Source organism: Apiospora phragmitis (genome assembly GCF_038363925.1).
Source record: "Apiospora phragmitis strain CBS 135458 chromosome Unknown utg000001l:1.0-2902119.0:1.0-2906034.0, whole genome shotgun sequence".
NCBI lineage: Eukaryota > Fungi > Ascomycota > Sordariomycetes > Amphisphaeriales > Apiosporaceae > Apiospora > Apiospora phragmitis.
Window position 1 is genome coordinate 2,623,939 of NW_027117399.1, and position 13,260 is coordinate 2,637,198.

General features: G+C 55.1%; 6 protein-coding genes across 6 annotated transcripts; 3 read left to right on the forward strand and 3 right to left on the reverse strand.

The window, feature by feature from the left end:
• Positions 1 to 1,721: 1,721 nt before the first annotated feature.
• Positions 1,722 to 3,153, forward strand: PG994_000800 (uncharacterized protein; the record flags this gene model as incomplete). Its single annotated transcript, XM_066852209.1, has 2 exons — positions 1,722 to 1,870; positions 1,983 to 3,153. The coding sequence occupies 2 exons, from the start codon at positions 1,722 to 1,724 to the stop codon at positions 3,151 to 3,153; spliced, it is 1,320 nt and encodes a 439-aa protein (XP_066722841.1).
• Positions 3,154 to 4,123: 970 nt separating this feature from the next.
• On the forward strand, positions 4,124 to 5,741 carry PG994_000801 (pre-mRNA cleavage complex II protein Clp1; the record flags this gene model as incomplete). Its single annotated transcript, XM_066852210.1, has 3 exons — positions 4,124 to 4,156; positions 4,228 to 5,350; positions 5,443 to 5,741. The coding sequence occupies 3 exons, from the start codon at positions 4,124 to 4,126 to the stop codon at positions 5,739 to 5,741; spliced, it is 1,455 nt and encodes a 484-aa protein (XP_066722842.1).
• Positions 5,742 to 6,141: 400 nt separating this feature from the next.
• On the reverse strand, positions 6,142 to 7,251 carry PG994_000802 (DnaJ-domain-containing protein; the record flags this gene model as incomplete). The annotated part of the gene is made up of 1 exon (XM_066852211.1): positions 6,142 to 7,251. One exon carries the CDS (start codon positions 7,249 to 7,251, stop codon positions 6,142 to 6,144), a length of 1,110 nt encoding a protein of 369 aa, XP_066722843.1.
• Positions 7,252 to 7,993: 742 nt separating this feature from the next.
• On the reverse strand, positions 7,994 to 8,996 carry PG994_000803 (uncharacterized protein; the record flags this gene model as incomplete). The annotated part of the gene is made up of 2 exons (XM_066852212.1): positions 7,994 to 8,102; positions 8,773 to 8,996. The coding sequence occupies 2 exons, from the start codon at positions 8,994 to 8,996 to the stop codon at positions 7,994 to 7,996; spliced, it is 333 nt and encodes a 110-aa protein (XP_066722844.1).
• Positions 8,997 to 9,038: 42 nt separating this feature from the next.
• On the reverse strand, positions 9,039 to 10,204 carry PG994_000804 (uncharacterized protein; the record flags this gene model as incomplete). The annotated part of the gene is made up of 2 exons (XM_066852213.1): positions 9,039 to 9,574; positions 10,186 to 10,204. The coding sequence occupies 2 exons, from the start codon at positions 10,202 to 10,204 to the stop codon at positions 9,039 to 9,041; spliced, it is 555 nt and encodes a 184-aa protein (XP_066722845.1).
• Positions 10,205 to 11,888: 1,684 nt separating this feature from the next.
• On the forward strand, positions 11,889 to 12,959 carry PG994_000805 (uncharacterized protein; the record flags this gene model as incomplete). Its single annotated transcript, XM_066852214.1, has 2 exons — positions 11,889 to 12,179; positions 12,288 to 12,959. The coding sequence occupies 2 exons, from the start codon at positions 11,889 to 11,891 to the stop codon at positions 12,957 to 12,959; spliced, it is 963 nt and encodes a 320-aa protein (XP_066722846.1).
• Between the last annotated feature and the right edge of the window lie 301 nt (positions 12,960 to 13,260).

Sequence of the window (13,260 nt, forward strand, 5' to 3'; positions counted from 1 at the left end):
CCAACTGCCGTGCACCAGATGACCGATGTCTCAAAATTTCCAACGCATCCCGTCCGTTGCTAGCACGTGCCAGCAAATTCGTCCATGTTACTCGCGAGTCTCGCCTTCGTTGTTGATGAGGTGGCCAGATTGAACACGGGCAGTGGATTCTGATGTTGTCAGATGCGCTCTACGAGATGACCTGCAGCTGCACAGATAAGCAGCTGAACGATCGGAACGGCACACGATGAGGCAGGACGGATAGCGAGACAGCATGCATGTTTCTCGTAGTGAGTCGCATGCTTTTTTCCCCACCAAGGGAAGTGTTTCCTCCTATTTGCCCGCTGAGTGTGGCTCATTAATGGCAAAGAACTAACTTTAGTGGGCGCGGGTCCGCTAATTCATCGACCATTAGTGGGCAAGGCAGATTCTGGACGGGTGGCTTAGCAGATGGAAACGCGCTGAAAGTCCGCCACACAGTCAGGCCCAGAGGCAGGCCCAGAAGCGGACCTACAGGCAGCACAGCATTCGAACAGTGCTGCCAAAGAGGTGCCGTGTAAGCCGGCCGGGCCGCAGCGTCCACGTCGACGACAGACGTCACAGCAACACGAGTAAGCGGGCAAAGCAGCTGCCAGGCTGGGCAGCACCGAGCAGATCTTGGCTGGTACAGTAACATGATGATAAGCCAGCAGCCAGTGGGACTTTGAACCAATGAGATTACACATGCCAAAACGTGTAACGAGAGTGCCAAATTGATTTGCCTGTCACGCTGTATGTTGTTGATTCAGTTGCCTTATCGGATGCCTCTTTCGAATTCTCCAGCAGTTGGGCGTCTCCAGAAGGGTCTTCGGCTGTTGTTTGTTTGCGTTGCGCCCGCAATGAAACCCATCAAATCTATATGACATGCAGACAAACATGGACTTCTGCATGGACCCTGAGGGCAAAGGGGGGGCCAAGAAAAAGAAGCAGGGGGCCAGAATGTCGGGGAACAGGTAAATTGAAATTTAAGCCTAACCGATGACGGCAGCGGGTTGCCCCTTGTTGGAGCCCTTTTCCTTCCAACTCCTTCTCACAACTCTCTCTCAAGCTCTAACCTTAGCGCTCTCGACCAGACTCTCTCCAGTCCCTGCTCTTTTCCAAGTGACTGACTCCTGGTACTTTTTCGAGTCTCTCCTATTATTGGACCGATCAAGTCTGTCTATGGCTGGCTGCGCCTTTGTCACCCCTCCCACTTCCCGCCTCTGATCCCTTTCATTCAATTTGACCCTGTGCCTTCTCGCCCGCCCTGCTCCTTTGTATTGTAACCTTACCCAACCTTACTCATACCTTCTACGGGCATACATATTCTTCTTATTTGTAGTCGAACCGTACCCCCTCCTTTACGTGCGTGTTGAGACTGCTCTTTTTCATTGACCATTCTCCAGTATCGTTGCATTGCCCAAAGTTTACAAGTAGAAAAACGGGTTATCCAGGTTGCCAGGAAAGCCTGTTTGCTTGCATCGTCATTACTACATGTTGTCGCGGTTGCTGGATTCATTCTCTGTGCGCGGCCGTACAAGCGCCCAAACTGCCTAGTCCCTTGATTGCCCGAAAAAAAACAAAACGAAACAACTGGAGGGTAAAATAAACCTCTTCCGACACAGGCACTTCCGCATTCCGTCAAAACATTTGGGTTTAGAGGAGGAGAACCAACCGAGTAAATCTGTCTATCAGGATCGGAATACCTCAATTACGTTTACTTAATGGGTGTCGCCAACAACATGAGCGCCGGATCGCCCAAGAAATTGGCCACGTCCGCGACCTTTCCTCCCGCCAAGCGCGGAAAGAGTCGCGAGCGAGACATGCCCAAGCAGTCAGACTTGGTCGACTATAACTACGCCGTCGCCGGACAGTAAGGCTCTCCTCATCCTGCTCTTGCTTCTGCTCTTGCGCGCGCGCTCTGGGTCAATGCGCGCTGCCCTTGCGCTTCTTCTCCATGTACTGACAACTTTGTCGCCAATTAGTGCGGGTACATTGTGCGATGCCGACGGCGAGCTTTTCATCAAGCCTTGTACTGCGCCCGAAATCAACTTCTACGAGTCGGCGCACGCGCTGCACCCCGACTTTGCCGAATGGATGCCGCTGTACCTGGGTAGCCTCGCACTGACCGAGAACACGACCGACGAGATGATCCACGCCGCCATCCCCGGCATCGTCGAGCAGGCCGACATCCCCACGCCGATCAAGGAAGAGATCCAATCGCACCTGCACCTCGACGAGCGGCACATACCGCAGGCCCTGCTCCAGCGCTCGGCCACGATGGGCGCTGCGCCGCTGGTAGTACCTACCTCCGACGAGAAGCCGTCCTGGGTCCCGAATAAGAGCCGGAAAATCACGACGGACCGCGCCGTGGTGCTGGAGAATGCTAGCTTCGGCTACAAGAAGCCCAACATCATGGACGCCAAGCTGGGCCTGCGCCTCTGGGCCGACGACGCGCCGGCGGAGAAGCAGGCGCGGTTCGACGAGATCGCCAACGAGACGACGCACAAGCACAACGGGTTCCGCGTCGCGGGCATGCGGGTGTACAAGGGCTCCGAGGACGCGGCGGACCTGGACGAGGAGGGGTACCGCATCTACGACAAGTGGTGGGGCCGCAAGACGGTCAACGACGGCAACCTGCTGAGCAGCCTGAAGCAGTTCATCTTCAACCGGGCCGCGGGCATTGACGAGGAGCTAGGCAAGATCGTCGCGGGCGCGTTCGCGACGGACCTGCGCCGCGTCCAGGAGGTCCTCGAGGCCCACGAGAGCCGCATGTACTCGGCCAGTTTGTTGTTCGTCTTCGAGGGCGATGGCGCGGCCTTGCGCGCGGCTATTGAGGAGACGAGCGCCAGCGCCCAGGCGTCCATCAACGCCGGCATCCGCGTGGACAGCGGCATCGGGATGGACGAGGTTAATGGGTCCAGCAACAGCAACAAAATGTACGTCAGTCTCGACGAGGCGGATGGTGGCGAATCGGGTGGCGACGACGAGTCGGGGTCGGACGACTCGGAGGACTACTCGAGCATGCCGCAAATCTACAGCCTGAAGCTCATCGACTTCGCCCACGCGAAATGGGTTCCTGGACAAGGACCCGACGAGAACATCCTGCTCGGGGTGAGAAGCTTGGTGAAGCTGTTCGAGGATATGTCCCAGTAGCGGACTACTTTACTTCCTGGGAATGAGGGAGGGGAAATATAGGGAGAGAGGTACGGGACAACGGAACAACGGTGGGGGCTGGCTGTACGATGCGATGATGATATCCTAGCATATGGTGCTTTTGCATGTGCGTTTTCTTAGAGGTTCGTGGAAAGGGATGCAATGGATCTTCGACAACATCCATATTCCACATAGTCCATAAACGGCGTACCGGACGGGACAGGGTCTCATTTTCTCACCACCCAGACCTACAAAAATATACACAATACCTTCGTCTGTTGCAACCATGGCTTCAAAAGTACGTGTTCATTAGTTCTTGAATGCTCACATGCAATTTTATTCTAGTTATGTTAGTACTTGGCGTACGTATTGCTGCCCACTGCTATGTTCCCAGTCTTGCGGAGCTTCAGCACCTTGAGCCTCTGACAGTGGCGCTAAACGCCTGGAACCCCCACCTAAATGGTTCTGCCCCACCAAGGCTGTGAGGCTGAGAGGCCCGAACCGTCCATCAATCAATTGATTTCTTCTTTGTCGACGAGCTTGCACTTTGTCATATCCTTCCCGCATTCCTTTCCAGCCTCGATTGTGGAAATCTCCAATGTTGGCTTGGCCTCTCGACAGCAGTAGCATTGAAGCACAGCTGGAGCTTCCAAAACTGCGCAAACTTGCGGTCTCGTAGGTAGCCAGTCTAGTCCTTCCCAGTGTCCGAATTGACTGCACAGTGTCTGTCTTGGATGTCGCAATCCATCAATCCATGTTGATTCCGTGTCGCGTCGCTCTGTCTGTCCCAATCGTGGAAGTGGAAGATAGGTTGGTTTCTGCCACCAGAACGCACACTCACTGATCGCAGCCAACAAAAGAACACGATCGGTTTGTGAGGCGCGTCGTATTTGCATCTACCCGACAGCAATAGAAACGTAGTAGTCACACATCTCTCTAGTTCTGCAGTCATCTTTTGTTTGTCACCGCCATGTCAATTCCCGGCTTAGGTCATATCGCTCCGGTAAGCTCAGCTCGCTCCCGCTCCTCTCTCACTACAGATCACATTTACGAGCAAGCAAGGATGACGAATAGGCGCCGCCTCCAGGCTCAGCCGCGGCCGCGGCCGCTTTGGTCGAGACCACCACCGTCAAGCTCCAGCCCTTCTGGGAGTACCGTTTCGAAGTCCCCGCCTCGACCACGCTCACCGTGCGCCTGCTGAGCGGCACCGCCGAGAAGGACGGCACCGAGCTGGCCCCCAACACCCCCTACGTCTTCACGCGCATGAATTCCAAGATCAACACCTGGCAGACCTGCGAGCTCGAGGTCACCTCGCCCAACCCGGACGGCTACCACGCCTACACCTCGACCCCGAGCAGCCCCGAGGGCACCAGCCTGGTCTCGTACTTCAACCTGCACATGAAGCTCGAAGGCTTGCGCGCCCACGTCCAACGCACCATCGCCGCCGCGGGCGAGAACAACATCAGCGCGGCGGGCATGGGCCCGCGCATTTTGGTCTGCGGCCCGGCCCACAGCGGCAAGACGAGCCTGGTCCGGACGCTGGCGGCCTGGGCGACGCGCATGGGCGGCCAGCCGATGGTGGTCAACACGGACCCGGCGCACGGCATGCTGGCGCTGCCCGGCACGCTCAGCGCCGCCGTCTTCGCCACCATCATGGACCTCACGACCGAGTGGGGCGGCACGCCGAGCTCGGGCCCCACGGCCATCCCCGTCAAGCTGCCGCTGTCGTACCTGTACGGCCTGCGCTCGCCCGAGGAGAACCCCAAGCTGTACCGCGCCCTGATCAGCCGCCTCGCGGCCGCGACGACGAGCCGGCTGGCCGAGGACCCGGACGTGTGCAAGTCGGGCATGGTCATCGACACGGGCGACCTGAGCGCGACCAGCACCATCGGCCACGAGGCGCTCGCCCACGTGGTGTCCGAGTTCTCGGTTAATGTCGTCGTTACGCTGGGCTCGGAACGCATCACGGCCGACCTGACGCGAAGGTTCGCGGGGCAGAAGACGACGCTGGGCGAGGACATTGTCGTGGTGGGCCTCGACCGGAGCGGCGGCGCCGTCGAGCGGGACGCCGCGTTCATGCAGAGCGTGACCGAGGCCGTCATCAAGGAGTACTTCTTCGGCGATGTGCGGCGGAACCTGAGTCCGCATACGCAACAGGTCCCGTTCGACGCTGTCACCATCTGGAAGGTTGTTGAAGGTATGTGCTGCACTCCGTTTATTTACCACACCAGAAATTTTACCTGTCAACATGATTGCTGGCTGCTAACGCCCTGTTCCTTTCCCTACTAGATCCCACTAACGCTTCGTCGGATGACGACTTCTACGATCCCGCGGCGTCGGAGTCGAGCCTCGAGAAGGTCGAGCCGTCGCTGGCCATGGCCTCGTGCATCCTGGCCGTCGTCTACGCCAGCGTCCACGACGACCCCGATACGATCCGCGACGCCAACATCATGGGCTACGTCTGGGTCGCGGGCGTGGACGAGGCCAAGCGGAAGTTGAAACTCACGGCGCCCGTGCCTACGAGGCTGGGGGACCGCCCGATGGTGTTTGGCAACTATCCGGAGCCCGTCATAGGACTGACTGGCTAGTACACGTAGTCACCACGTCGAGGATTCTTGGGTTGGTTGCGACGTACTTGGTGTATGTTATAGTGTCCGGGAAACGTACTGGGTAAACTTCTTGGGGTTTACTAGGGCGAAAGAAGTGGATTGGCCCAGTGATCGCTTGGGGGTCACGTTTGTCGAGGAGGACAAGGAGGAGAAGAAAAAAAAGACATTCCTACTGAGATGTAGTCCCAGTGATGCCTTGGACAATTTTATGGTCCAGGTACATCAATCAATCAAATATCACATCATTTCTGTGTAATGAAGCTCTGGCAACATGTCAGATGTTGTGTGACCGCCCAACTGCATTTACATTATCTTTTCGTCCATTGTCTATCAAACGCCGAATACCCAATTCCTACTCAGGTATGTCGGAGTATCCCTTCTACTCGGTGTCGCTGCTACTGCTGCTGCTGCTGCTGCTGCTGCTCTCCTCGCTGCTGCTCTCCTCGTCATCGCTGCTACTCTCCTCGTCCTCGCTGCTACTCTCCTCGTCCTCACTGCTGCTGTCATCTTTGACATGCTGCTTCTTCTCAGATGAATCACCGCCACTTTTGATCGAACCCAGAGCAGCCAGGAATTCATCGAGATCATCCTGCTTGGCGCACATCTCCAGCGCGATGACCTCGTCCAGCACCGCCTCCGAATCCCGTCCCAGCTGCATCGCGGCCACACCCCACTTATCAACTTGCTTCTTCATCGGGGCGCCCTGCTTCTTCTTTTTCTTGTCTTGTTTCTTGCTGCTGCTTCCCATCATGTTGTACCACTTGGTCTTCTTCTTTTTGTCCTTTTTCTTGTCGTCGTCCTCGTCCTCATCCGACTCCTGCTGTTGCTGTTGATGCTTCGATACCTTCTCCATCAGCCCCATCGCTCGGCTCAGCATCTTCACCAGGTGCACCTCCGCCCGGTCGAATCGCTGACTACCCAGAGCCCGCTGCTTCGGCGCCAGGTCGCCGGACGCGCCGACCACGTCCCACCACCGCCGCATGTTGGCCAGCTTGCCGGGCAGCGGGGCCAGTCGGTTGTGCGCGCGCCGTAGGGACCACTGGACCACAGCCAGGGGATCGTTGCGCGAGGGGGGTGCATCAGCGCTGTCGTTGTTGTCGTCGCCGCCGTAGCTACTGCCGCCATATCGGCTGCTGCTACCTCCTCCTGGTGGGAAACCACCTCCATAGCCTCCATAGCCACGCGAGGGATCACCAGCAGAGAAATCATATCCCCCTCTACCTTCACCTGGGGCAAACCCACCCGGTGGCGGCTCGGCCCAGCGTCCCTGCTTCGGTTCGGCCACCCAGTCGAGGACGTCCTCGTAGGCCTGGCGGAGCGCGGCGAACTTGTCGTTGGTAGCCTGCGATTGGCCGGCCCTATCGGGGTGAAGCTTGAAGGACAGCTTGCGGAAAGCGGCCCGGATCTCGGCCTCGTCGGCGCCGGGCACCAGGCCGAGGGTTCTGTAGCAGTCGCTGATCGACGGCCTTGCGCCAAATTCCTGAGACATTTTCTCGGGATCTTTTCGTCGGGGGAGTATGGTTATCGAGTCGAGGTTGCTTAGCTTTTGCATTACCACAAGAGGCTGAGTAAGGCACAGATAGTTGATAGAAAATGTCTTGGGTCAGTCTCGGAAAGCAAGAGGTATATCTATGGCTTCGACTCTAGTGGACAACGAGTCGAGTGTTTTCCCTCTTATTAGGATTCATGTAAGTCCCCTGTTAGAGATAACAATATGCCTTCTCAGCAGAAGTGACAAAGAATTGATGGTCCGTCTCTGAGACCATGGTTCAGAGACGCCGCCAAGGTTCTGTTACCCTCTCTTTCTCTTTCGTGCCTCGACACACTTCGTGCAACAAAGAGAACAATGGAGTCGATGGACTTGCCATTCTGTCATGTTCTTCAGCGTGTGTCTAGAAATCTGTCCAGGCAGGATTTGTCATTGAATTTATGAATATGTTAAGTAACGCAAAGCCATTAACTGTCCTGGGAGTATCTGTGGCTCTGTAAATCTGTGGCTGTATGTGCCATTATGACATTACTAAACTACGACAAATCTATCTCAGCACCATGTTATTCACACATGAATAACTCCTATACACGGCCCACGAAGGATACATCCTTCAATCCATATGTTTCCTTGCTGAAAATGCTTGTTCACAGGGTGACGTTTGACTTTTTTCTATATCGAATTCATGCTCAGCCAAGGCTTTTCAATACCCAAATACCATTGTCAATCCATAGCCAAACCCTCACTGCCAGCCATACTCTTTTCTTTCTTGGCCTTCACCATCTGCCCCCTGGCCCATACCAGAGGCCATCATACGACCCTCCAACTTCTTCTGCAAACTTCCACCTAGTCTTGACCGTTGTAAGATCCCTGGATCTGATGCGATTCCCCCCCCCCCCCATCCTGATTCGGGAATTCGAGGATGGCCGTGGACCCGAGGAAGCATAGGAGAATATTTATTAGCCATATTCCAGGGCATGCTGGGCCTATCTCGACTCCGCAAGGTAACTGTGCAACGCATTCGAGTCAAAATAGTTCTGTGACGGCACGACTGGGAGGCAATAGATCTGCTTGGCGCCTTACCTGTCTTCTTGCTTTTGATATATCAGCCTACCTAGCATTATACTCTCGGTGACCTGATTGGATAATCCACGCACTTTCTGATTGGCGCCGAGAGATGCTGAAATCCGATCATTCGATCAAGCAGCGGCTGCAGTTAGCTGGGGCTCTGCCACTCTGAAGCTCCATGATTCACCATACTGTCGGAGGAAATCTCGGCCTTTTTATACGAAACGCTCGCGCTAAGTCTTGCGGGGTGGACATGATACCAGTATAATAATCACCAGTACAAGTTGGCTCAGTTACTTATCTTATCACTAACTACGTTTTGCATACTAGGATTTCGACTTACTCCTTATCAATCAGATTCCATGTTGTTATGACCTACCTCATGATGTGCTCTTTGGGGCCATTCTCGCTCTGCCCGAGACGACCCCCCACGTCTGGCTTATTAGTACTTACAGTTGTTCCTCAACAAGCCCGTCGATAGCTTCGTGCAGCTGCGCGTATGTCTCGCATTGCTTAAGGCAATTCAGACTCTTCTCTGTGACTCGAGCACGATACAGTTCCTCCTTGTAGGCTCCATACAGCACGGCATGCTGCGTGGACCAGATGTAGAGAAACATGAAGCACTTGAACGCCATGACACGCTCTTGCGTCAGGGGGGGCATGAGAACCTTCTCCATGGTCGACTCGTACAAGTGGTCCGTCGGGGTCGCTTGGAAGTCTTACCAGGAAATAGCTCCAGGAACGGAAAACTGCAGCAGGGGCACCTTGCCCGGTACCGTTTTCGTCACCGGCTCTTGCCCGGCCGCCAAGGGCTGGATGATCTCAAGGAACTCATTAGTACACGCGAGCACTACCACGACTGGGTTCTCAGTCGCCACTTCGGCGAAGGAGCCATCCTCTGGACACTTCTCCCCGGCACTGCGAGGGTCCGAGAGGAAGGCCTCTCGGGCCAGGGCGCGCCGCTCCAATACCTTCCCGAAGGACTTGTTGCACTCGGAAAGCGAGACGGATACGGTCGTTGGCAAACACTCGAATGAGCCCAGAAATGGGTCTACATCGAACATAGAATTGGCACCATCAGCCAAGTACTTCAAGTCGAGACAGTAGGCCTTGGGATCCGATGGGGAGCTCAGCTGCTCCAGAAAGGGACAACTATGCGACACAGAACGCTCGCCGGTAGTCAATGTAAAGCCGAAGAAGTTCGTATCACCAGGAGCTGCCCAGCATTCTGAGCCATCTGCCCCGAGCGACCATACTATGGAGTTGTTTGCAGAGAGGGCAAGAAGATCGTTGACCGCAGACGTAGAATGTTAACTTGGTAACTCCGCAGCATCGCCCCTGTCTTGCAGCATCGACGAGTGTCCCGGCGAAGATTCAGCGTCACCAGACTCCGCTGGCCGGACCACTAGTCATTCCGCCACCAATGAGGGGCATGCGACTTTTCGAGGTCTGCCAGGGATGCCGGTCACACACGGTATGCCGTCGTGGATGCAGCGAGGGCATGGCGCGGTGCTGTCTTCGGCACGCGGGGCATCGAAGTCTTTTCGCCCTGCACCGGTCGCAGGCGGATCGCTTTACTGCTGCCGCCTTTGGCATGATAATAATAGGTACATAACTTTATAGAAATCAAACCAAACCCGAGAGACAATACATGCTGATTCCGGACCTATTCAGACACGCGTCTTTCAGAATGGCATATGATTGATTGATTGCTAAGTATCTATCTGACCAGTACCTAGCACTTTGCTTTGTCTGGGCTGGAATGTCTCGGAGGATTTGGAGGAGGGCGGGGTATGCCTAGAGACGAAGAGAGCTCAAGCTGGCAGCCAACTAGAGGAGAAACGAGTTTGATAGCAAGTGACATACTTAAGTAAGTATGTGGCATACTGGGCCAAATAATACATTACGGATCATCTCTAAGTTAGCTAGTGGCAACCAATCTTCAGTCCGTTTTATATAGAAGCACGACGACGTCCGTGAGAGAGGAAGGATTGTTGGAGGGCGGGGAGTCCGTACAGTTGCTTATTAGCTTCGTTGTATCAGGCCCTTCAATCCCTCATCGAAAGCATGGTTTCCATTTCTCTGTCCTAAGTTGGCGACATCCACCAAATTGACGATGACAGGGTATGTTAGTGCCTTTCGTATATCTAATTCGCCATGTGTTTGTTTGCACAAGAGGATTGAGGGAATGCTTGTGGAGTGTTGGCCGCGATTGACCGCTAAGCTGATGGGGGATTAGATCTCCATGCTAGGGCTTAGCATTGGGCTTAGTGGTCTTAGCCCTGTGGTGCTAAGGTGCTTACTTACTGGGATCTTTTCTTCGTCTCGTCCCATCTTCTTTGCACTATTGACCTGGGCACTGCAATCCTCTGTTGTCTGTCTTTCACCCCGGAATCAATTGGCAGCTCTTTGATGATACGTCTTAACCATCAACACATACAATTCAAACTGCCGAAATAAAAAGAATGGTTTGCAGAGACTGACTTGTCAGACCCATGTGGCTGATGTCATGTCATCTGCGCAGGATCAGGCTGCAGATTGACCGTGGCGGGGGCGATATGCAGTGCGCCCATCACATCACCATTACCTATGTCAGCAGGATGGTTTGCAGCTGAGGCTGGCTACAGGATCACAACTTTCCCTTCTCCTTCTCAGCCTCAAATCACGGCTCCACGCCCGCTAACCAGCAAAGCTAAGGGCGAGCAATAAAAGAAGGGTCTCGTTGGCCAGTTTCACCAACGACTGAAATCAGGCTAGATCCTATTCAGTACCGCGACTCCAATTTCAACGGGGGCCGCGGTATGTAGTGCCACTCTATTTTTGGCCTACAGTACACCTGCACTTTACGGAGTCGCCATGTCTTTGCAAACAATAGGGTAGTGCCCGTCGGCTACGGTGGTGGCATGTAGCATCTTTAGCGATGCAACTGAAGTTGATGGGGGTGTTTGATCGGCCCCATCCGCCCTCAGCTGTCAGGCTGTCTTCAAATTCTCTGTTCTACTTATTTTCGGCAGCACAGGACTGCGAGTGGAACGTTGCTGATGCAGCGTGCTGGGGACTGCCACACACCATCTCGCTGCCATGCTCCCTTGGATTCGCATGCAATGTCAGCGCTGTGAAGGATTACACGACAACCCCATTGGCTACCGCGATGCCATGCATCTCCTGGTTGGCCATAGGCCGGAATGGGGGTTCCACTGTGGGAATCCGAGATCGTTTAGATTCCTGTTGCGGCAAAGTGCTCGCTGCTGCCAGGCTGGCTGTGTTGGCGCTAGACCTGCATGTCAGCTCCATCCCTGCTCGGAAATAGTTACGTCGAGGGAGGTGTTCTGGAGGGTGGTCCCTTGGGTGCTGTCGCGGGAGAACCAACAGCACGGATCCGGACCATTTTGTTTGTATGGCCTGGCAAGCAACTAATCTAAGATGTGCACACCCCTCTTCTCGTTTCTTTTTACTTGTTTCCCATTGACCGTCGGGGGACTGTAACTGTCTTTTCTGTTTCTCCCTGTTCGTCCCGTCTCGAGGTTCCGCTTGCATACCGCTGAGACATTCGAGCTACTACAACCATCATGCGGTTTTCTCTGTTGGGTCAATTGCTAGCTCTTGGCCTTGTGTCATGTATTACAGCACAAGAGGTCGCATGCTGGGCCCCGGATGGCAAGACCGAGGCCAACAATAATACATATGTCCCCTGCAACAAGCTGGGAATACAGCAGGATGGCATCTTCTCGAGCTGTTGTGCATTGGACGGACCTGCCGAGAAGCGAGACACTTGTTCGTCAACCGGTCTATGTAACGGCTTCGACCGCCGGCTGCGACGCGGATTCTGTACCGACAAGACATGGAAGAGCAAGGCTTGTGTCAATGTGTGCATAACGACAGAGGTATCTATGGACATGAGAGCTCTCTACACCGTCACACCTTCTACCTTGTGTTCCGTGTTTTCTAACCAATTGCACGATATATAGGATGGCGGCGATCCAAGCAACAGCTCCGTCATAACGCCGTGCAATGACGGTAGTAGCCAGTACTGCTGCGGCGATACGACCAGCTGCTGTGGCACGTCGCGGGCCGTGACCATTCCCACACAGGAGAGCGTATGCTCGGCGCACACCCTGGATTCCGACGACGCAAGCAGCGACGCCACCACGTTCAAGAACGCGACCATCGGCCTGGCCGTCGTCGCCGGCGTGTCCCTCCTGGTGGCCATCGCCTCGACCTTGTGGTTCCTGCGACAGAACAAGTCGCTGAAGAAACAGCTGGCCGACGAGAAGCTGGCCTCGGAGCAGCATAATACGTCCACGATGCACGACCGCCCCTCTGTGGTGCCCACTATGACCGACTCGAACCATCCGGGCGGCTCCGTCTACGGCGGTGGGTCGACCCACAACCAATCGCCCATGCCCGACCACAGCCACCCCTACTACAACAAGACGCCCGTCGGCTCCCCGCCACCGCAACATCCACCCATGTCGCGCAACTCGGAGGTCCACGGCAACCTGTCGCGCTACTCGGAGCTCGACGCCGGCACCAACCGCATTGAGATGGCCTCGCCCGACCCCTACACCCAGCAGAACCGCAACTCGACGCAGCCCAACTACAGCACCCCGCTGCACTCCCCGGGCTTGCCGCAACAGTAGCGCTCTCTTGCATAAGCTGTATTTCATATCGGGAGAAAAGGGACGATAGGCGTTTTGGGGACACGTTTTGGGGACAAGCTTCTTTTCGTTGCGTTTTGGTACTTGGTGCTAATTGTTAGTTTGGGGATCTGCAAGTCGTCGTATGCACACATGTACCCGCTTTGCCAACATGATTCTGCCTGCGATAACTATCCAGAAAGAAGGCATACCTACTAGGTATCCATAGTTGTTGACTCCGAAAACAATAGGAGTGTACTTGGAGTTGGTGGTCCCGGCTCTGGGATGGTATGATGCCTCCTCA